The following is a 24,583-nucleotide window of genomic DNA, read 5'->3' as shown; positions in this document are numbered from 1 at the left end:
GCATTGGCGAACCCATGAAGGAAAGAGGGCGAACCGAAGCTGCCGAAGCAACCGAAGCGTGGCGAGACAAGACCACGACCGGGACGAGACCATAGAGAAAGAAATACTGCGAGACGCCGGATCCTCCCTGTTCTGTGGCCGGATCGGCACGCCTGTTGCGCCTATGTTGGCGGTTTCGAAACCAGCCGTGGTTGCGGCCCTATCGGGCTGTGTTGTACACTTCGCGTGGAGCCTTCCGCCGTTTTACAGCAAAGCCGGCCTTGGACGTTGGACGTACCCAGGCCAGTGTGCGTTGCGGTCCGCTAGGCGCACTACTGCAGCCCGACTAGTGTCTTCCTGCGGTGTAAGCTGTCTGGAGCACGACCGGTCGTGGTCTGGAGCTCCTGCATTGCATCCGCAATGTTCAGCCAACAGCCGCGAGCTCGCGTCTCCACTTGAAGAAGTTTTGAGAACAGGGCACACTATTCGAAGCCGTGTTCCATGCCGCGTCCCACACAAAAGTCAACGAGGTCGACGGCGACGCCAAGTGCCCCGTCCAGGATAGGCTGAAGACGCACGGCGTGCGCGATTGCGTGATTGGAAACGGCTACGCAGTGCCCCTGGATTTCCGTGCCGACGAAGCAAATGCGGATGAAAACGCTGACTGTCCCACAACAGCCGCGGTGGTAACCATCGCGGTGCGCTCGAGCGGCCGTGAATCTCTGCTCGGGGCCGTCAGGCGACCTTGAGTTCTCGCGTGGGGCTGATTCTTCTGCTGTCCCTGAGGGGAACTAGCTGGAGGTTGAGGTCACCATTGTCTGCAGAACGTCAGCCGAGCCTCAGAATGGTCGCTGGCGGAGAGCCTCATACTCCAGAGTCCAAAGAAAATGTTTTAGAGGACCGAAGTGAAAAGGGGGGCCTCTTACATACACCGGGAGCTACATCAGCAGCCTGGTGTTCGCCCAACCCATACCACCATGTGATGGCCCACCAACCAAACGTTGCCAACGTTTTTAGATTAGGTCTAAAAACGTTGCCACCAACTACCATTTGCTCCCTTAAACATTTATCTCTCTCTCTCTCTCTCTCTCTCTCTCTCTCTCTCTCTCTCTCTCTCTCTCTCTCTCTCTCTCTCTCTCTCTCGCTCTCGCTCTCGCTCTCGCTCGCCGTAGGGCGCCTTATGCCCGGGGGTCTCCCTATCTCTCCGTATAAAGATATTACAATGTACAGGGAAACTAGACAAACACTACCTGAGCCTCATCACTCCCTCACCCACAGGGACCAGACAATACGGGGCATACAGGCAGGGTCTCTGGCCCACCCAACACTACTGCACAAGATGTATCCGCACTAATACTCCGAGCTGTGTCAGTTCTGCCAGCAAAGGAACGTTGCAACACGTCATCCTAGAGTGCACTGCACTAAAGGCACCAATACCCGACACACCCTGCCCTTCCCCTTAATGAGCGATGGGAGATCCTTCGGCTCAGCCCCTCCGCAAACGTCCACGCGAGCCTAGCGGCGCGTGGGCGGGAGTTGCTAGCCCGGTACGGGGCCTGGGAATGAGGCTCCGTTCCCGTCGACGGGTCCCCCCCGGGGGGGCTCACTCTTTCGCATAATAAAGTTTGATCAATCAATCCCCATCTCTCCCGCCCTCCATATGCTGGCCAATTATCAAGTGTCTCTCTCCTGATTACCACAAATACATTTGAACCAAGGTAACTGGTTTTTTAATCCAGGATATTGATCAAATCAAACTTGAATCATAGAGGTTCCACTATATGGAAGAATAAGCACATCAAATGTCAACAATAAAAAGACTTTAACAGCAGTAATCAATAAATAATACATGTGGGACCTGCAGCATCGGCCATCCGCTCTGGGAGGAAGTACTGAGAGTGAGTGATGCATGCAAGCTGCTTCTGCCCACACCCACCTGCATGTGGTGTTCCACAGGAAACGCCGGCACCGTAGGGTGCGTGCTGGCGGGTGAAAGGGTCATGCCATGGGCCATGCGCCCGTATGCGAGTAGTTCGTTCCTTTCTGGAGGGCCTGGCTGGTGCTGCCCTGTGTCCTCCACCATCACATCATCAGCAGTCCCACGCAACCACCGGACGTTCGTCGGCCGTCCCATGTACATCCATTACGGCTCTAGTAGACGACCGTTTCAGAGCCAATGGACATACCATGAAGTCCATGGGACATTCGTATTTAACACTTCCGTATGTCCATTGGGACGTACGTATTTTGGATTCTCAGTAACATTTTCCACGCTTGGTGCACTAAAAAACAAATTAAAATGCCTACTTCAGTTAATTAAATAACTGCAAACAATTTTACAAGGCATTAGGGTGACCACGTTATGTGACACATGCATTCATACTACAGATTAGAGAGAAATTGAAAAGGAGAAGAGGTTGGCGTGAGAAACTGATCTTGGGCATGCTACTTCCCACTGGTGTGCGGGTACTGGGGACAAAAAGAGAAAGGTGTGAGAAATGACAGTGAAATCGACGAATGATCTATGTACATGCAACCAATAAATGTCTCGCATACATCAGGGCGCCGAATCAGATTACCGCAGTCCACTTTTCAGCACATTATCGTCCATATAAAAAAATGTGAGACATTATTTTGCAGTCTGTTGGATTTTTTGCAATCTATAGCCGAGAATACATAGAGGAGTTGCTAAGGAATATAAGCAGGGCTTTAACGGCTAGGCTTTTGTCAGCCCACGTGCCCAAAATCTTTTGTTCGGACAGAGGGCGAGTATCCAAGCATAGTAATGCTGCCTCGAGATTCTTTCGCTCACTAGTGTACCTTGGGCAAGCGCTAAGCAAATGTTTTATAGTCTCTGGACAACTATACAGATAGCAGTCTGGGCTTATAATCATATGAGGCATATGTTCCTACACTGCATATGTTCCAATGCTGCTTCAAAAAAGTAAGAAAATAAGACCTAGATTTAGTAATATGCAAATGGACCTTGCATTATAGTTATCGTGTTGATGTACAAAATCTTTTTAATTGAAAAGCATACTAATGTTTTCGGTTTTGCGTTTATATTTAATATACGCTATTCTTGGACGTGGAGTGGCAATCCAGTTGCGTCTGAAGGACATGCACCAATGGTGTCGAAACAGGGGGCGATGGCTCCCCTTCTTGCAGTACGGGATGCTGTACTGCAAGCATCCTGATGTATACCTCGTCAGTGTGCTCATTTATTGCTCCTGTTTCTGTCGTTGCCTTGGTGGTTTTAATGCAGCTCTGTGAGATTTATACCCTGTGTCATTCTCCAATATTGCTTTTTTGTATGTCGAGTGAGTTGCGGCATTTGCTGTAGTTATGTGTATGTATGTGTGTATACATGTTTGTATATATGTGTGCATATATGTGTATTTATATATATATACCTTTTTACTCCAGTGAAGAGGCGTATGCTTCGTTTCACGAGTGAGATGCGCATTTTGACGTGTTTTAATGTATATTTACATGAATCATTGCAATTTTATTGTGTTTTATCCTCGGTAAAATCTTTACTGTGTACTTTTAGGTGAATTTTATAGGCTGTACGTATTTTAACTCGAAAGTGTTTTATGCCCGGCTACACAAAGATTTTGGTGACGTGATATCCGTCACGAAAGTGAAGTCGCTAGAAAAAGTGCCATTGACGCGGCGGCGCCCGGTTCCGATCCCACGACTCTCTGGCCGCAACGGCAGGTACGTGGCGCTCTTCCCACTGCGCTACGAACCGAGACGTCAGCATATGCTACGAACACGCTTTATGGCCTTCCCTATGACTCATTCAGATGGTGCGCGCCGTCTAGAAGAGGCGAAGCGAAGTAGCGCATCATGACGCTAATGAGCGCAGACAGTTGGAGCCATGAAGACAAAATACAAGTTGGGTTTATTAAAAAGACTGCTTGGTCCCGATAACAATGATACCAATATCATCGCAATCTTCGAACAAATAATGGAGATATTAAAGAAAACGAGTGAAGCAGTCGCGACCCCCTAGCCAATTTCCCGCAACTTTTCTACGACGTCACGGAACCTTGTTTGTGAGATTGGCGGCCGCCTAACTGACCTGTCGCGACGACACATGACTGGACGTCTGTAATGAGGGCTCTAGTTCCATTTGACCGCATCACTTGAATGCTAACGTGCAGTTAACGCACTGAAAATTATGTTTTATTGTTGGCCCGTATGACGTCATTCTTGCTCATAACACGTCACTGTGGCACAAAATTTGAAAGTTTTTAAATACTTGCTTTTTTTTTTCGTTAAAAAAAAACATCTTTTGTGGCTGTAATGGAGCCGAGTGAGATACTGAATCCTAGTTCTTTCAAATTAAACGAAGTTGTATTTTCTCTTCATGGCTATTACTAAGCTAGCGCCAACTGCTCCCTCCTTCTTCGCTGCTCTCCTCTGTTTTCTTTCCTCTCACCCGCGTCGACGCTCGACTTTGAACTCGGCGGCGGTGCCGCCATTTTTGTTGGCTGCTTCAGTGCAGACGCCCTCGCAACGCTACGGGCCGCTCGGTGGAGTTTTGAAGTTTGCGCTGGTTTCTGCGCCCAAACGCTGTTTGACGGCAATTATATGATTTATAGAGCACTGTTTTAGCAACACGCACTAAGTGAGGCTGTTTTGCTTTATATTTTTGCCTACAAAGGGATATTTGTGCAGGGTGAATGCAGCTCTCGCATACGCACAGGCTGTAGTCGATCGATCGTTTACAGAGCAAGCATGCTCTTATGTGATTGTCTGTGAGCGCAGATCACGCGAGACAGCGTGTCAGAGATGAGTTTTTGGGAGTGGGAGCGCGGGAGTATCTCACGCGTGCTCTCGTGTGAGGCAGCGTGAGATAACCCCTGCCGGAAGATTTTAGTTCCCTCTGGCCTGAACTAGTTTTCGCCATTTTCGCGTTTAGGGTTCTAGGCATTCTACGTTCTAGCAGCCGCGCAAGCCTGCTTCCTGGCATACTAAGCCTTGTTCGTCCATCGTAACCTCCACCTGTTCGCTGTGTCTGCCTGCCTTCCATCAGAACTGCAATGGGAATGGAAGCATGCGTCACCGTGATAGTGCCATGGTCGAGAGCGCTCTGCAGTCGCTTGACGCACTACTGCAGCCCTGCTGGCCTCCTCCTGTAGTGGAAGCTAGTTCCTGATGCCCAACGCCAGGACGACTTCGCGAACAACTACTACGCTAACGAAGAATTCGTCGGTGATGTGCTGCGTGGTTCGCCATGACAGCAGCGGGAGGCTGGCTTGCTCTTAGCATCCGCGAGGTCCTGTTCCCAACGCCAGGTCAGCTTCTACGGGCGCAACCACGTCCACGACGCCTTCTGTAGTGGAAGCTAGTTCCTGATGCCCAACGCCAGGACGACTTCGCGAACAACTACTACGCTAACGAAGAATTCGTCGGTGATGTGCTGCGTGGTTCGCCATGACAGCAGCGGGAGGCTGGCTTGCTCTTAGCATCCGCGAGGTCCTGTTCCCAACGCCAGGTCAGCTTCTACGGGCGCAACCACGTCCACGACGCCTTTGTAGCTTGGTTCACCAGGTCGGCGGCGGGAGGCTGGCACTTCGAGCTCAAGTGACTGAGGCGGCCGTACCCCAGAAGATGACCGCTTGTTGCGTCCGCGAGCCCCTGTGCCCAATGCCAGGACATCTCCGGGCGCAACCACGTCTACGACGCCTTCGTGGTATGTGCTGCTTGGTTCGCTAGTTCAGCGGCGGGAGGCTGGCGCTTCGAGCTCAAGTGACGGAGGCGGCTGCACCCCAGAAGGCGACCGTTTGTTGCATCCGCGAGGCCCTGTGCTCAACGCCAGGAGAACTTCTCTGGAAGCAACCAAGTCCATGACGCCTTCATTGGAATGTGTTGCTTCGTTCGCCAGTGCAGCAGCGGGAGGCTGGCGCTTTGATTCTAATGACAAACATGCTGAGACCCCACTGTTGCACTGTTGGAGCTGGCCGCACTGACGTCGTGTGATTGATTTGAGGGTGCAGCGTCGCGGCAGCCAGACCCTAGAAGGTGATTGCGTGTTGCATCCGCAATGTGCAGGCAACAGCCTGTGTTGGCTGCTCTGACTCATTTGCTGGAGGTTGAAGTCACCTTTGTTTGCCCACCCGACCACCTTCGACGGCAGAATGTTAGCAGAGCCTCAATATGGTCATTAATGGAAAGCACAAAGAAAATGTTTTCAAGGACCGAAGTCAAAATGGGGCCTTTTACATTCACCGGGAGCCACCCCAGCAGCCTGGTGTTCGAGTCAGGGTCCAAGACATTGAGGAAGTGTTGTGTTTTCTCAACTGACTACTGCAACTGAAATACTGTGGACTTAGTCATGAATCCTGCCAGGCCACCTGACTCCATGTGGGAAGTCCTCAGTGCACCATTGGGCAGCCACAGTGTCAGCACAGAAGAACCTGGCGTGTCACCTTCTGGCGTCTATAATGTCTGGAGCAAAAGAGACACTAATACTTCGACAATCTGTCTTTGGCATGTTCATCTAACAGCTGTGTTTATTGTTGCTCTTTTATTGGATTTGTTCCCTTTTTGAGTTTGAGCACCATCAAGCCACCCATTTGTACAAATTTTTGAAAAAGGGTTATTTATTGTAGCACAACCTGGTATAAATCTAAGTGACCAAATTGTTAAATTCAGCAGTATATCACAAACTGGCTTCAGGAACATTCAACTACTCCTTCACTGATTGCCTGCAATTGTGTAAGAAATGCGTACCCCAAAACCAACACGTAAACCATTAATGAACCTTAATTCATCGAAACATACGTGGACACTCATCCACTTATGTCAGCCTGGTTGTTTAACTTGCTTGTAAAAATGGTAAGCTGGTGTTTATGTATTGTTAAACAATAAGAAATTGTAGGACCCTCAGCACACCTGACGAGTTCTGAATGCGAAAGTATAACTGTTCAATAGAACACTGCTGAGTACTGCTTTGAGTTTTATGCTGCGAGTAATGTTTTCCAGTTTTCGTGGGGGCTATGTTGTAGTTTCGCAATTCAACTGGTGCAGGTCAAGTGTTGACAGCGAAAATGAAAACAAAAACACGCAGATAAAGGGGGATTACAACCAAATATAGCGTGCAACTTGCTAGCACTGCAGAGAGGGTAGGCTTGGGCATCGTACTTGTGACATCAAAATGATCTTGGTGCCGTTGCTCCAGTGGTGGCTCTCACTGCCAACAGTGGTATTAGCTAAAACAATAGTGACGTGCATGTTTGCAAAACAGAATGCTCTGTGCATGACTCTGTTCCAAATTTTGGCCAAACAATAAAAAAAAGTCCTTTGAATGGCTCAGATAATGCGGCAACACTTTGTAGGTTGGCAAACCGCTGTATTCTTTTTTTCGTAAAAATTTCTCTCCAAGCGTATCCCCAAGTGACATAAAAGATGTTTAAATGTAATTTTTTTAGCACTGAGAAGTTTTACGTTGTAATGAATTAGGGTTGTCCTCATTTGCCAAATAGAAATCTGCCAGTGAAAGCGCGACTGATGCAGACAATACTTTTTTTTTCTTCCCTAGCACACAGGGAGGCAGAGGCCAAATCAAAACGATGTGCAGAGGAACTGGCTGCCTTTCTCTTCATCTCTTAGTGCCGCACGTTTTATTTGTTATGAACGAGCTCAATAGGTCCTGTTAAATCGCGCTGTAAACCCATTTTTTGTCACTTGGCTCCGAGTTGCAACAATACACTTTCGTGGCAGCATGGCTGAAAAGGGCACATTATTCACTGCAGCAGAAAATCACAAGGACGTACACAATAACAGTAAGGTCAGCATCACGGGGAATGCATGAAGCATAATCTTTGTTTGCAACAGCTTGGTGCAGTGTTTTCTCAGTGAGGCACATGCAAAAAGAAAGGTGCAAAATGCTTGCTAGTTTACACGTTAACTGGCATGTACAAGCAGAGTAAAAAGTAAATATAGCATGAATGCAAAAAGTTCTCCGCTATGCCACAGGCAGCATGTAAGCGACTGCAGGTGGTTTACAGTTCAGAAGGCCTCGTGCAGCAGTGGTAGCAGCGCAAGTTTGTTGGCACAGCACAAGAAAGAATTTGCCAGAATTTACTCCTGACCAAACCTGTATAGCTCGACCATCCAGAAAAATACCAAGTGACACCTACACATAAGAATCGTGCTCAAAGCTTGCGGCTGGGCCATTTGGTTCATAGTATTCGCAGTAAAATTGGCGCAGAGGAGGCAGACGGGACTGGTGCAACCCATCTCTCTCTCCTGTGTTGTATGTCCTGCGCTAAATTTTACGACGGAGAATCATGCCTTCCAGCAGCTGAAAATGTTTCTTCCTCGAACACCATGCAAATAAAGCATGCATTCTTCCATTTGCGTTTGCATGGAATAAAAAACAAAAAAGAAATTCAAGAAGCTTTCACCTCTTTTCGTAATTTTTAATGACAAAGATAAAAACTCGATGCAAAGTACATTCAGTTCATTTTCAAACATAGAAGTACAAAACAAACAGACATGCAAAGTGATTCGTTTGGTTAGCCAGCGCTGCAACATAGAAGCTTCACATACGCTCACTTAAAATTTGCAAAAGAAAGCTTTTGTTGCATAGTGCTGTGAACTTGCATCGTGTTGATATGGTGAAGCTTAAGAAAAAAAAACAAGGACGGTGCTCTAAATGTCTTGAACTGTACCATTGCTCATAAGACAAGCCACCTTGCAGTGCTCAACTTAGCTCAAGAAAGAGTAAACAAACGGCAAACCATCGCATGCCTTCCATTTTTAACAGATGACCAAATCAGAAGAGATCCTTCAATAATGTGGCTGTGTTTCAAGGACTACAGAAAGAACATCAGCATTGAGAGAACCATGAAGACGAAATACAAGCCTGTCTAATTTGAAGGTAACTCACTCAACTCTATTTCGACACCGAAGGATATTTTCACCACAAAATGAGAGAAATATTCAAAAATGTTCAATATTTGCATTATGCATCACCAGTGTCACAATAGAAAAAAATACTAAAAACAGTTATCAGCATTTTAACTGCATGTTAGCATCAAGTAGGACAATCAGCTAGAGGCACCACAATAGAGCTGCACAGTCCAGTGGCTCTCGTTGGCAGCTGCCAATAGCACAAATAATTCCCTGTGATGTCAAAGGGCTGAGCAAGAAAGTTGGGGGTAAGTTGCTACTGCTTCGTCCATTTTTCTTTATCTAAATTAAATTAATTGTTTCAAGTTAGCACTAAAATGGGTACCACCGTTTTTGGGCAAAGCAGCCTTTTTGATGAACCAAGCTTGTGTTTTGTCTCCATGGCCTCTTTAATTAAGCGGTGACCATTCCGTACTTACCACTGTCCGATAACGAATGCACTTCTCACAAAACACTACATGCGCATCTCTCAACATTCCAGTGTTTATAAGCTCTTGAATATATATATCCATACACCATTACACTTCCCTCAGAGTCAACAAGTGCACACACACACACAAAAAAGCTCTTTCACAAGAATACAAACAATGGTGCATATACAGAACCAGGATATTTTGAAAGATCGCACACATGTAAAACTCTTTGAAGATAACCACAAGCCAGCAAAGCCACCATCCCTGTAGCAGGAATGGCTACGGACAGCCCTATTTGGTGAAACTGGACTTCAGTGGAAATGGGAATTACAACTACAGCAGTGGTGTCTCAAGATGGGTATTTAAATGTGGCAACTCGGCATGCTGCTTCTGCAAGTGGTTGCTTGTTATTAGCAAGGGCTCCTTTGTTACCGTATCTAGCAGAAATCTTTTCCATTTGCACCTAGCTCTCTGATATTTGACAACAATTGCTTTCTGGACCCCTGCGATCTCCTGAACCAGAGAGCTGAAATCTTTTCCATTGCTTTATTCTACCCTGAGATGGTTCTGCCTTAAAGTAATGTTCCGAGTTTAGCCCTTGTTTGCCACATCACTCTACTGCCAATGAAAACAACTCCAACCGATTGACTGAAGCCTTTTTGATAAGGTAACCTTTGTGCGACAGATACCTGAAAACATTCACTTTGTCACAGTCTCATAGATCAAAACTACACCACCCATGTCGGAACAGTGTGGCACTCTAATGATGAGAACTTTGGGCTAGCTTGTGTTTGTGTTCACCATGCTTTTGCTTCACTGTTTTTTTTTTACTTTGCCATAGTATTGAAAATTACCAGAGGTGCAAAACATTTCTACTGGAGGTTACAATAGTGAAATTTGTGCTCTGAATTATCAACAAACGGTACTATTTTCCTATCCTCCTCGGATTTGATAGATCTGGCCTAAAGTGGGTTATTTAAAAAGACAAATTAGGAGATAAACAGATCTGACACAGTAGAAACAATTCATCAACTTTTTCTAGTTGCAACTTTTTATATTGACAATAAAATTTTCAGTCGAGTGATATTATGGGCACATATATGTAACAAGCGATATGACTCCTTGTAGTGCCAACCAGCCTTCTTCATGGGCCTGCTTACTGAAGCCCATCAGTGCTGCACAAAATCTCACATGTAAACGATCACATGTAAACGACATCTTTTCAACTACACACCAAATACTAAAATTCAACAACAAGAACAGAAACAAATTTATGGACTTGGATAGTTCTGGTAAAAAGGACTCACTGCCTTTAAATAAATGATTCCTTTCTTAGAGGAATACCAAGAAACATTTGCTGTTCTGTTCACGCTCACATACTTGTGCAATTAAGTGTTTGTTCTCAACATCAAAAGGTTCAAGATTTGGGGTTTACTGATGATACAGCAAAGCTGACCATCATTTCACCACAGGATCACAAAAATTCAATAACCAAATCAGAAAGGGCAGTGGGAAACCACCCCAGTCCTTACAAATGGCCTTCCTCTTTTCCTCCTGGGGAGAGAAATCACAACCCTTCTCCCTAATAGGGACAATGCCGTGTCATCACCTGCTTCTCATTCACTTTAGGGGCAGTGCACTTGCAATTATTTGCCTACATTGAGGGCAGACACAAATTCCAGCAGCCACGATGGCATTAAAATTTCAGTGCGTAACATTTAATTTACTGGGCATAGCGTGGTGAAGGGCTTCGGATTGGTTTAACCAGTTGTAATTACCGGCTAGTCACTGAGCTTTTCGCATGTTGGTATCTCCTCACTTCAATCCTACCAAAGCGCAGCTGCATTGTACAAGCGTTATACTCAAACTCACGTGCAGGTGCTGATGGCTTAGCCGCCAAGGCACAACAGCAAATTTGTTGTCAACACCATTTAGCACCGCTAGACGCAGCACTGCTTATGCACTGTTACCACTGTATCATTCCCATTACAGCAAATCAAGAACACCAAAAATACAAAGCATAATGCATTGTCATTGGAACGAAAAAAAAAAATAATAAAGCCACGGCATGCAATATAAGAGACGAGATATGCAAGCTGATAGAATGCATCCTGAATGTGCAAAAAATGAGCAAACTCTTGAAGGAAAAGGAACCAGCTGCATCACAAGACCGGGTTTTCAAAATGAACCTTGTATATTCACCGAAATATTCTTGTTTAGAAAATTTACCAAGGTGGAAGGAATGGCATCGATCGAGTTTTTGGAAGTCTTGAGGGACCACTACCAAACAGGCAGTAAGAATACAAGCCTGTGCAAACTAACACAAAAGCAGCACATTTTTCTTGGTATGATAGTGACCACCAAGGCGGGAAAAATGTGCCATTGAAATGGATGTGCGCATACTTATGAAATTCCTGCCTTGAAGTTGTAGAAAACTTGCACTTCATCTTACTTGCTCAATATGAGGCAAAAAAAAAAAAAAAAAAAAGGGCAGATCTTCCACTCCTTTTGAGCAATCTGGCTATACAGTGCAGGAAGCATTACAAAAAGGCTCATGCTGTATTTAGGCTATGCGCCGCAGTTCCTTGCCAGTGGAAGGGACAATGAAGCGAGTCACAAACATTTTGTAATTACCTCACGAGATTGAAGTCTAGGATATGAGGGCCATGTTTTTCGTTTTTTCAGTACATTTACAAGCGTTTTTTAGCACGAAAAGTGCATTCAGGAGTGCTTCACAGCATCTTCCCTGCCGATTTGCTGACAGTGGTTATGACGAAACACTGGCAAGTCTACGGCGCTAAATTTAGCACACTGCCAGAATGTTTAACCTGTACAGCTTGTGCGCAAACAAACAAAAGGTCGTTATTAACCACCAAATAGATGAAAATAAAAAAATGGGTGACGATTACGATACTCCCTAATGCGAAATTTGTGCACAGAGCGAACTGCAGTTTTCTGGGTGGCTCCGCATACCTGCTGCGTCTCACGAAGTCACCACCGCATCAGCGAAAGGCACAAAGGCGCGCGTATACAATGGCGCTGTTTCGTAGCGGGTCACTGCAGTGGACATTGCCATACTTTCACCCTCCGCTTTCTTGCTCACTCCATTTTCGGTGGCCTCTTCGTTCTCTCGCAGTGCGTCACCGCCGGAGAAAACGCCTGGCACTGCCTCAGCATACCGCCCTCCCCCTCACACCGTCACCATACTTTCCTCTTCCGCTTTCCTGCTCATTCTATCTCTTGTGTTTTCGGTGTCCCCTTTGTTCACTTGGTTACGAGGGACGACGGCGCCGTGGAACCGCATGAGTGGGTGCTTATGGATTGTGCACTCCAAGTAAACCCAGTTCCACCCAGTGTGAAATCTGTTGAAGCAGCAGAGCTATGCGTTGTCTTTTCAAAGATTCCGTTTAGTTTTGGCTTCTTTCTTATGCTTAATGTTAGAGTCACCTTCACCTAATTGTCATATATAATTTTTTCTGGATAGTTACAGTCGTTAATTTTAGAGTCATTTGTGGCTAACTGTCATATATATTTTTTTTCCTGAATAGTTCCGGTAAAACAACAGTTACAGCCGTTTCCTGCAACCATACTCCCTCCATAGATGGCCATGTATTGTCAGCAGACAGTACAGTAATCGCTCGTTAACTCGAAGTAGTAAAATCCGCTGAAATTTTCGAGATAAGTGGAGTTTCGAGTTAAGCGAAATAACGAAAGTTTGTGGCCAGGTCACTGAAATACAGCTAATGCTGGTAACAAAAGCTCCACTGCACAGGGGAGCTTTCATAATAAAGGCAAAAAAGTTTGCACGAAAAACAAATTTTCGTTACCAAAGCCGTCCGATTTTTCGGACCTGGAGGGGAACAAAAAATAGTCCAAATAAGAGAGCAGTCCAAAAAATCCGCGAGTCATTACTCCTATGGGACATCTGGCAGTTCCTCGGGAAAGTTTGAAATATCCAGCAAGTCTGAATTTTTGGTGTCCGAAAAAACGGTCGGCTACTCTATTTCTGAAGAAAGAACTGCATGATGCTCCCCTGTTTCGCATTCGCATCCGGTCCTAGAAAAGCGTTTTCGAGCTGCTACATGCATCACATCAATCGTAGGTTGCCACCGCTATATTCTACCTTGCTGCGAAGCAGGCGCAGCATCTTTGTTGCTTCTGTCGTTGTAAGCACTTCTCAAGGCTTCTCTTCATCCTTATGCTGCATCATCCACAGCTCTCTCAACAATGCAGGCGCTGACAGCATTCCATTCATGACTGCCATTCACAAATTTGCCATTCATGACTGCGTTCGGTGCATCGTGGGAGCTAGGCGTTACAGCGGAGACCGTTTCAGCTGCCTGTGGCAAACTTTGTCTCGTGTCCTCTCTGTCAACAATTCGAGATATCCGCGGTCCCCCCCAAAAGCTTTTCAAGATAAAGGGGGGCAAATACATGGCATCTATGGCAGATAAATGCACGGCGAACAAATTTTTTGACTTAACCTGTATTTCGAGATGTCCAAGTTCGAGTTAACGAGAGATTACTGTAATTCTGTAACCTTCACAACCTCACTGTCAACTGTCTAATTAAGGCAAGTACATGAAACTCTGCATAAAGGTATAGTCGTCCTAGCAGCTAATTATCATATAATTTGTTTCGGGATACTTTTGATAACACAAGAGTTAGAGCCATTTTCTGTAATCATACTCCCTCTGCAGATGGCCGTGCTTCACTGCGCAACATGCAATGTGGAAAAGCCAGCTTACATAGACCAAGCTTACACTGATACCCTGAAAGTCAGTATTGCCTCTAAACATAAATGCTATGCTCAGAGACATTTTTCCAGGGGCAATATAAGCCATCCTATATCAAAATATGAAGGCCCTAAGATTTTTTTTTAATTTTTTACGAATTTTTTAATACTTGGAACCGGTTTTTGCCATCTGGATCCCAGCTTCTACCGTGACAGTGGACAACTGGGACGAAGGACATTACCTCTTATTAAAAAACTAAGGCTGTAGACCCCCACTAAATAGTCAAATAATAAATTATACGAATTGAACTGTACAATGCAGCCACAAATAAGACCAACATCACTTCAGTGCCCCTTTAAGGATCATTGCTCCTGAGACAGAGATTAAAGAGAGCAGGAGTCAGCAGGTACAGCTCACTAACTTACCCGCCGTGATGGCTCAGTGGCTAAGGCGTTGTGCTGCTGAGCACGAGGACGCGGGTTCGATTCCCGGCCATGGCGACCGCTTTTCTGATGGAGGCAAAAAGCAAAAACGCCCGTGTGTTCGACATTTTGGCGCACATTAAAGATCCCCAGGTGGTCAAAATGAATCCGGAGCCCTCCACTATGGCGCGCCTCATCGCCTGCGTTGCGTCGGCGTGTTAAACCCTACAATCAATCAACAGCTCACCAACACCCCAAGAGAGATACACCCATGGTAAGCTGTAGATAACCACCAACTTCTATAAAAACAGTCCGAATCTACCGAGTTTACAGGGGGCTGCCACTGAGGGACTACTTAACCGGTTATTTTAATCGTCTCGGTCACTCAGTCAACCAGTCGCACCATTGTGCCAAGAGACTAGTTGCTGGCAGCTAAATTCCAAGATTGCACCATGCGCAATAGCAAAAAAAGATGTAGTGCAGAGAACTGACAACCGGTGAACCACCAGGATAATAAATTGGGTACTGAAAGATGGGACTAGATGAAGCAGAAGAGCAGTAACTCAATGTAGGGATGAGATAAGGAAATTTGGTGACGAAGAATGTATACGAACAGCGTAGGATAGGAGCAGTTGGAAAACAGTGGGAGAGGCCTTCATCCTGCAGCCCATAAAATGGGCTGATGATGATGATTATGACGATGATGACGAACAAGATTGAGCGCAGCAGCAATATCGCCCGAGTCGATCACAAATGTGGTCCTGCTGCAAGATATGAAGCAACTAAGAGCTGGCGAAAACGCCATCATACTAGTCATTAGCTCAAGATGAACGATCTCTTTCAATGATGCTGCAGGAGAAGATGGCAGGCACTGAACCCTGTCTAAACACCTAGATGTGGTGAACAGCAGAAAATGGGGCTAGAGAAAATCAATGCCTGCCATGGCAAAACAATCTCCCTCAGAAATACAGCAAAAGGGAATAGAAGAAATTGGAATGGTTTCTGAAGCTAGTCTGTGTCTTTACACAGCAAGCAGGCACGTGTCAAAAAGTTGCTTCTACTGCCTGGTTACCCATTGGTATCCAAAATATTTCCCCAAGCACTGCAAGCTATGTGATGACCCTAGAGTGGAGACTTCTTCTTCTCTGTGTTACTGACTGTGCTACTGGCTTGGCCAATTGCTCTCGTTTGCCCTGTACATACAAGCTATTAGCATTAATGCCCTCTGCTCCTTTTGTAATTAACATGCTCAAATTAGTCCTGTAGGCCTCCAGTAGTACGACTGTGCCCCTCACCATGATCCTTTTCCCCTTTGCCTCACTTTCTTCACTCCTGCCTTTTTCGTTGCCCCCATAAGCCTCACATTTACGCTATTTCGATAAACATGCTTTGCTGCTTTTGTAATTAGCATGCTCAAATTACTCCTGTATGCCTCAGTACATGCTTCTAACATGTTTCTAAGTAGAAGGCCATGATGCATTCACTAGGCCCACCTTTTGTGTGCTAAAGCCAAGGATCGGGTGTGATGTGATGGATGCATGTTGGACTCCAAATTTGAATCTCAGACCGAAATTGACCTAATTATTTTTTTTCTTGCTTTCTTTGCACTTTCGGTTAAAACCATTGCTCAATCTGCTGACGCTAGATTTTCACGTAATGGGGCACTGCATGCTTTCATATATGAGGTCGTGGGTTCGGATCCCACCTGGCGGGGCATTTTTTCTCCACTTTCTTTCTTTCCAAATTATTTATCTGTTTCTATGACCTACATTATCCTCCCCTTTGCTTTCCGAGGTTTTCTTGACTGCCAAACTTTATTTCTGTCTTATTTTCAACGAGCCCCTCATTTCCTATTCTGATTCGCTATATGCATGTATATATATATATATGTATATATTTGTCACCAAAAAACTCGTAGGCCAACTCGTCACACCGGCCTTTTGGTAAAATGCCATCTCAAGATAGGAACTCTCGGGCAAGGTGTCTTTTTGTCACAAGGATTTCGTTTCACCGCATCCCTGTGAACAAAAGCCTCAAAGCGCTGACCGGAAATTGGCGTTGAAAGCAGGCCTGAAGCTGGTTTCTACAATGGTTAACTCGTCACGGCTGTTTAGGAGAGCGAGGGGGGGCTTGAGTGGTCTCTATGACCTGCACGTGTGTATAACGCCCTGCAGGGCTGGTTATTTTTTTCTTTGGGGGAAAAGGGGGGCGGGGGGGAGAGGTCAGCACGATCTGCATTTCTTTGAAGCGCTGATCGCACAGGGGCGTTGAGGTTGGGTACTTAGCTGGTACAGGCAATGGTACTTTAGTTAGAGCTGTAGTTGGGGAGGGTGATGACCCTCTAAACGCAGATGAAGCGTTGTTCAGCTTGAAGTGCCTAAAGGATGAGCGAGGGCTGCCGGAACTTATGATGGCCCAGTTAGACGTGGGACAGCATGCACCTCCCCGCCTCACACACAAATACCAAGATGTCAACCAAGATCGCATTGCAAGAATCCTGGCTGGTCACGACAGCGGAGCCCCAGTCAACACGCTTCAGAATATTGCCCAGAACATCCGCTTCTAAACTAATGTAGGGAAGAACGACAGAACTCAGCCTTGAGGACACGCACACAAGGAGAGTGCGGGACGCCATTACAATAGTACAAATAGTGCAACAGAACAAAGCGAGTAGAATAAACAGCATTTTTCATTTCATGCACAACTATTCCTATTCACTGCGTTATTTGTACCATTTTGTTTACTTTTTCTGCGTGCCTTGTAATAGAAATGTGAATCCAATTATCATTTTCATATAATTGAGGAGGTGTGACAGTATATTAACCTAACTTCCTCCGCCAAAAACTGGTGCACACTCGCTTTTTTTATAAAGGCTATGCATAGAAGGCAGAAACATCACTTTAACATTCCAAAACAAGCTCGTAATGCGAGTTTTCCGTGCGAGGAATATTCCGGTAACACGAGAATTCCTCGAACGAAATGCTCTATGACAAGTTGGCATTCTTGGCCAGTTTACCTGTGACGAGTTGGCCTATGACGAGTGGCCTTGTGACGAGTGGGCCTAGACCTTTTATACATATATATATAACAAAAAATACCTTAACACAAATACCCGAGAAAGTGGTGGGGAAACAGCCCCGCCGGGAGCGTAGTGGTTATCGCACCAGGCCGGTATTCTGGAGGTCGGGGGTTCGGATCCCACCCGGCGGGCATTTTTTCACCACTTCCTTTCTGACTCAAAAAATTCTTCATCTTTTTCTATGACCTACCACATTCTCCCCTTGACTGCCAACCCTTATTCTGTCTTAATTCACCGAGCCCCTCATTTCCCATTTCTGATTCGCAATATATACATGTGCATATGTACAGGGAGTTGAACCAGAACAAAACCAGAACTGGAAACCAGAAGAGAACAAGAACTGAACCGAAGAAATAAACAACGGTTACCAGGTCCCGACGAGACAGTTCGACCACCCATTCATGATAATGCACAGTCGCTGTCATTTGAGGCTTTTCTCTTTCACACAAGAGCAACTTCGTAACCTCTCACACACTTCCCCTTCAGAGTAATCACAACACTATCAATGCTCTATATGTGGTCACAACATGGGGAAAGGAATGCGCACCAATGTTGCAATGGTATGTTACTGCTGGTCACATATGCAGAGCGCAAGACTCAGCAAAAAAAAAAAAAAAAAAAAAAAGAAGACACACTTTTGGTATCCTTCAGGTGATATGAAATATTGATTTTGCGCTTCTTTTGCTGTGACTTTATAAAAGCAAATGCTGACAACAGCGCCAGCGCCGTTACCAGTCAATTGCACAACTTGTGAAAGAAGCGTCGGTGGCGGCAAGGGGTATAAAACTTGCCAAAAAGGCGTCGGTGGTGGCGAGAATGAGCGAAGGAGCGGTGCCAAGTAAAGAATCTTCACCGGAATGAGAACGGAGGGGGGAAGGGGGGGGGGGGGGGGGGGGTAGTAGTAATATGCAGTTTCGCTGCAAAAAGCACTGCCAACAACAAACCTTTCACGATTTCCCAGCACATTTTGTGCAGCTGTAACTTTGCCATTTTTTTCCAGTTCACAGGAATACTAAGTGCACATCACGGATCAGGGTGAGGCACGTCATGCCATGGACCAGATACAAGTGAACCACAGGAACTACACAGTGGTTACCCAGGGACAAAGCAGCAAATAGGAGAAGGCAAGAGACCTGGTGGAGGACGGCGATACAAGAAACTTGGGTGCAAATAAATGGATTCAGATGACACGTGACAGGACCAGTTGGAAGTCTGCGGGAGAGGCCCTGATTTCACATTGGACAGCTTGGAACAGGATGAGAAATTTGCCAATGGATTATCAAGAGACTAGCAGGATGCCATCAGCTAGCTCAAAGTAGTTAAATCAGAAGGCTCCTAGCAACACACAAAGGAAATCGTTGCACACTGCAAAAAAACTGGGCGAGTCTTGTCCTCAAGGGGGTGACTCATAGCGGATGCAAACGAGTCAAATTTGATGGCATGCACCGGAAAAAGGGACTACATGATTGCACTGCCGCTCCTCGTTCCCCCCTGTGGGGAGTGGAAACGTCACTCTACACGATTACCCGCTACAGAGTAGTTATCCCCAGTTAGTGGGAGAAAGTGATTATGGCAACAATGTGTTGGAACACGCAAACACAGTTACGTGCCAATTATTTTCTTGGAGCCAGGCACACATGATTTTTCGTGATAAAATTAGAGACATCACATGACCCCTTATTGTTACTTTGAGAGAAAGAAAATTGAGCAGTATCCTAGGCACTAACTGGACATCAGTGAATGCAAGCTCTGTTGTAGCGCCTTATTATACTTGTGGTGCCTCAGTGGCCAACACATTCAGCAGCAAGAGTTTTTCCAGCAGCCAACGGAGACGTAAAACGAAACACCTCGGCACGTGCAGAAGATTTCAGCACACTATGAATCACGCCAGAGTCTAAATTATTCCGTAGCCCTGCACTACGATACAGCCCACTTGCCCAGTGATCTGCCACCATGTTGAATTTTTTGGCACTACCAATTGGCACTACTCAGACATGTGAACCTTGTGACGTATCCAGTGACCATATGGGGCATCACTGGTATACATTTCCTCAGGTCTACTTCAACACCTCGTACAACACCTGGCATCTAAGACAAGAGAAAGCTCTTTTTGCTTACAGTCTCAGGTCACACCACCAAAGGTCTTTTCTTTAATGAATTTAAGTGACCTTTTATGCTGAACTCTTCAGTGTAATGTTTGCACCTGTTCACTCTCGTCTCTTCTTCATATGCAAAGCAGCATGAAAACCTTATTTTAGTTAAATTAATCGGGATATTATTGGGCCATTTTCGTCATGGACGGCTTCTAGTAACCAGCCACAACAGAAAACAAAAAGAATGAAAGAAAGAAATCTGAAGTTTACGAAAGTCATACATCCCTTTCTATAGTTATACAGGGTGTTACATCGATAAATGAGCACCTATAAAATTGTTTTCTGAGAAAACCGCTGCTCTCTTTGCACCCAAACTTTACACGAAGATCGCACTTTGCGGTCTATTTTGTTGAACATCAAGGACGGCAATGGCCCTTACCTGCTTATTCAGAAAATAAAACGATTTTCACCTATGAAAAAATGGCGGCCTATTTGGACGTTCATGTCCAACTTGGAATGGCGACACCACCTGCCGTATGCAGAATGAAACGCACAATGCCGGAACCAAATGCGGTGAAAGATAAAAACCTCTCCTCATCACTAGTTTACGATAATCACAAATAGTTTCATAACAGCTGATACCAGCCATAATAAAATATTCTCACGGTTCATCTTTGCCAACACCAATAAACAGATTTTTTTAAAATCTGCTTTCAGATCGTCTGTCGTCTGCTGTGACAATAGCCCAGCTTTCCGAAATCGGGCTTACAATTCTTCGTTCATGTTGGTTCTCATTTTACTTTTAGTATTCTGTGTATGAGTGTCTGTGCTTGCGACATGCTGTTACGAGATCATTCACTGCAGACGAACAGACTGCCTTTCTGTCTGCAGTGAACGACCTCATAAAGGCACGTCACAAGTAGACACATACGTATGCAATAAAAGTACAACACGAACAAATTAAAGGAGTCCCCAGTCTGATTTCAGAAAGCTGAGTAACCTGGCACACCAGACAACAGACGATCTGAAAACATATATAAAAAAAATGGCGCAGCTTGCACTAGTGGTGCATGCACTAGTAGCTGGAGAAACAGCAGAGCTAGCGGCCCCTCGCCCTTTGTCAGAGACACGGATGTTGTACCTCACATTATTTTTCTGGACTTGCTGCTGAAAGTTCTCCATGACTGGCAGGCCCAGATCGTTTCTTCCGCAGGCTTTCACATCTCTCCCAAAGTGGACCGCATTAGCATGCGCTAGAACCCGTGGCAAGTCCAAAGCTAACGTCCACACTACGAATCCAAAGGAACTGCTACGCGCCCGGAATGCGATGATAGCTCAACTGGACAGATGCCAGTTTCATAGTGCGAGGGACATAGGTTCGATTACGACCACAGAAAGAGTTTTTTTCTTTCCAATTGGCTGACACTGCACATGTTATTGCCCCCCGCCGCTGCTAACCCAGTGTCCCTCGAGCCTTTGGGGTGGCCCAGGGGTTAGGTTGCCGGTTTCATGGCATAAAGGTCCCCGGTTCGATTCCCGGGATCTCCCTAACCACATTTTTTTTCTTTAGGCGCACACTCCCAACACCTGCTCCTTGCCTCTTCACTACTTTCCCTCAACTTCAAGGTTTTTTGGTGCGATGGACGGATAATGCTCGACCTAACCAGCTCCACTATAAAAAGTTTATCAGCACTGGTAACAATTAACCATGGGAATATTTTATTGATTCATATAAACGCTCACTGAACTATTTGTGACCATCATAAACTATTGATGAAAGAGGTTTTTTAATTTTCTGTCGCCTCATTTGGCTCCTTCCCACCATGAACTACCATCGCGCATTCCGTTCCGCATACAGCAAGTGGCGCTGCTGTTCCAAGTTGGGCATGAACATCCATACTGTCTGCCATTTTCCCATAGGTGAAAATCGGTTTCGTTGATTTTCTTAATATGGAGATAAGTGCCGTTGTTGTTAGTGTTAAAGCAGCGGTGTGATCAAGAAAATTTTTTAAAGATGCTCATTTATCGATGTAACACCCTGTATATGGCACCAAAGCCTACCTAACACTTTCACCATGGTTTCTAGAGACGGTGTTCAAGCATACTTGTGTGGGGCACTTATAAGCAAGTGGGAGATAAGGCTGATGAGAAGCTTCAAAACCTTCGGATGAACTAGTAAAGCAAAACTGTGCAGTCTGACCCGCTATGCTGGTAAACGGTAAATATCAGCTTTCAATCTAATGCATTTACAGCAGGACCCGGACGGGGTCTAAAATCCTGAAAAGGTGGTTCAACTACCACTGAAGAATAATGTCATCTGTTATTACTTTGTGGGAGGGCTATAGCATGTTCTTTAAGGGCTAAACCCTCGCAAAACGTTGTATAGCTTCCCTTCTTAACTGTGCGACTGCACACAAGCAAATGCTAAACATTTTCTGTAAAGGACAAAAAAATTTTTCTGCGCAAAAGCCAGCAAGCTCAATCTTATCGTGTACAATGGCAATATGCATCCATTGATACTTATAAATCAACCTTACAGCCTAAGTGCTATAAGCCTTAGACATGCAAAGTGGCCTCTCAGGCTACAGTTTGCAGAAAAAGCTGGTATAGTGCCCACTACTTATAGTTAACAGTCACGAGGGATTGCTTTATCACATGGTCACTTTTCCTGTATAGGGGGATAATTACAGAAACGTAATCAGCTTGTCAACTGCTATTACTTTTGAAACAAGTTCACGGCAGTTGCTGCAACAAAAATTAAGTGAGCGTATGCAAGCTATTGTTTGTCCTCAACAGTTTCCGTACTGCCCGCAGCCAAAGTTTACGAGATGAGCGGCCGGTCTACACGGGTGCTGTCCTTGAAGGCAAGCTTCTACTGGTCACCCCCTAGAATCAGCCCACCAGTTAGCTAAGATCCATACCCTGCATTTTGTGGAGCTGTGACAAGTCTCGAGGATAACGCACGTGTGGCCTGCAAGCCAGCCCAGTAAACAGGCATGCTTTCAAGGATAACAGCTGTCTGTCTAAACAGCAGACGCATACCGGTCACTGCCTGATCACCCCGTCAACTTTTGGGTCCAACACATTAAACAGCACAAAACTATTAATGTAATGCTTACTCATGAAGGCTTCAGTTATCCCTGCAGGTACGTCCACTTGGAGAGTGCCATGAAAGGCCTGCCGGGAAAAGCAACACGCGACACATCTGTATGCCCTTTGCACCTGTAGTACATTAATACACCTTAAGGCTTGGTCGCACATAGCCACTCCTTGCCAGCACAATCCGATGCGGAGCATTACAGCAGGACCTCATTCCAGCACTGCAGCACAGTGCTCACGGGCTGAGGCCCAGCTCAAAGGGCGCAGTGAGCGGGGGCTCCAGAGTGGCGCTCACGTCCGAGGCGGCCGGCGATACGTCCTCGAAGCCCTGGCCAAAGGGCGACGCTCCCAGGGGTTCCTCGGCGGGTGACGCCGAGCCGTCGTCGTGCCGCAGGTCCCCCGGTCGGCCTCCGCGACGGCGCGCACCGGCCGGCAGGTCCGTGCGCATGGCCAGCATGGCGGCCTGCATCTTGGCCAGCATGCCGTCGGGCACGCAGAAGCCCACAATCTCGTCAAGCATGAGCCCCGGGCTGCCGCGATACTCGTCCGTCTCGGCCAGCTCGCGAATGTCCTCGACGAGCAGCATGTAGGCCTTGCCGCCCGTGGCTGGCATCTGGCTGTGTTCGTACAGCCACTGCTTGTCCTCCTGGTCGCCGGAGTACTTGAACACCTCCGGGTGCTTGATGTAGAGGCGGCCGCGAGTGGCGCCCAGGCCCAGCGCCTTGTTGGCCTTGGCGCCCATGATGAAGTGCGTGCCGGGCTGCAGCCGCGCCGGGTCCCACTTGGGGCCCTCGCGCTTGACGGCGTCTGCCTTCAGCTTACACGGCGTCGAGCGGCCGGACAGCGCCCCGCCCTGGTGGTGCAACGGCGGCCGGCCTTTCTTCTTCTTCACCAGCTGCAGGCTGGCCTCGGAGTCCGAGTCCGAGTTCTCCCGCCGCTTGCGACCCGACGACGCCTGCTTGCCCAGGAACCGGCCCAGCTTCAGCTCCGACGGGCTGTTGCGACCCGAGTCGATGTTGTAGTCGGAGGTTGGACTGTTGCCCCGAGTGTAACTGCCGTGGTACATCTTCTTGGCTTCCTCCAAGATCTGTCGACACACGGCCTGGATGTGCTGCTCCGATATCGAGTGCTCGCCGTTGTTGATGCGCACATTCTCCAAGCCAGGCTTGAAAAACTTCTCCAGATACCGCTGTAGTATTTCGTCTATTTCCCGGTTGATACTCCTCTGTAGGTTCTGGCGCAGCACATCGAGCGATTTCGCGGAACTTGTAATGCAACCCAACTTTGCCCGGCTGATGGCCACAGATTGTGACCGACACGATGGACGATAAGACATGCTGGACGGTAGGCACGATAGATTATACGGCCGCATGTTGAATGTATTCAGCCACGGTACCATGTTTGAATCGTCGTTTGCAAACACTTCACAAGAGCTACGGAACAACAGAGCCGTCCTGCGATCAGTTCCGTCCCCGATCTTTCTGCTACGATCTGAATCAGAAGTATCGTCACCTTTGTCAGATGGAGAATAGATCCTTATCTCCGGTATTATAGACGCCATGTTAAGAAATACGGCTGCACTAGGAAGAACAACGGGCTATGCTAGCTAGCTTAAATAAGCTAGCGCTAGCACAGCTAGCTTATGCTCGATTGATTAGGAGCGGCCATTTTTGACATGGATGCGGATTGGCTCACATGAATTCGTGGGAATTTAGCACAAAGACTAGTCAATTCTTGTTCGAAGTCTTCCGATCGAAATAAAGTAGTCTAGAACAATAAGCGTCACTCCAAGCAGTTTTTGTTGTTATTTAAAAAAAAAACGTTTTATTACAAA

General features: G+C 46.4%; 1 protein-coding gene across 1 annotated transcript; it reads right to left on the bottom strand.

The window, feature by feature from the left end:
- Positions 1 to 8,393: 8,393 nt before the first annotated feature.
- On the bottom strand, positions 8,394 to 24,319 carry LOC144155839 (deoxynucleotidyltransferase terminal-interacting protein 1). The gene has a single exon (XM_077687519.1). It carries the CDS (start codon positions 24,308 to 24,310, stop codon positions 22,985 to 22,987), a length of 1,326 nt encoding a protein of 441 aa, XP_077543645.1. The 5' UTR covers positions 24,311 to 24,319; the 3' UTR covers positions 8,394 to 22,984.
- Positions 24,320 to 24,583: the final 264 nt, after the last annotated feature.

Source organism: Haemaphysalis longicornis, unplaced genomic scaffold (assembly GCF_048455015.1).
Source record: "Haemaphysalis longicornis isolate Haplotype H1 unplaced genomic scaffold, Haemaphysalis longicornis Haplotype H1 scaffold_1, whole genome shotgun sequence".
NCBI lineage: Eukaryota > Metazoa > Arthropoda > Arachnida > Ixodida > Ixodidae > Haemaphysalis > Haemaphysalis longicornis.
This window is presented reverse-complemented; position numbering and strand designations above follow the sequence as displayed.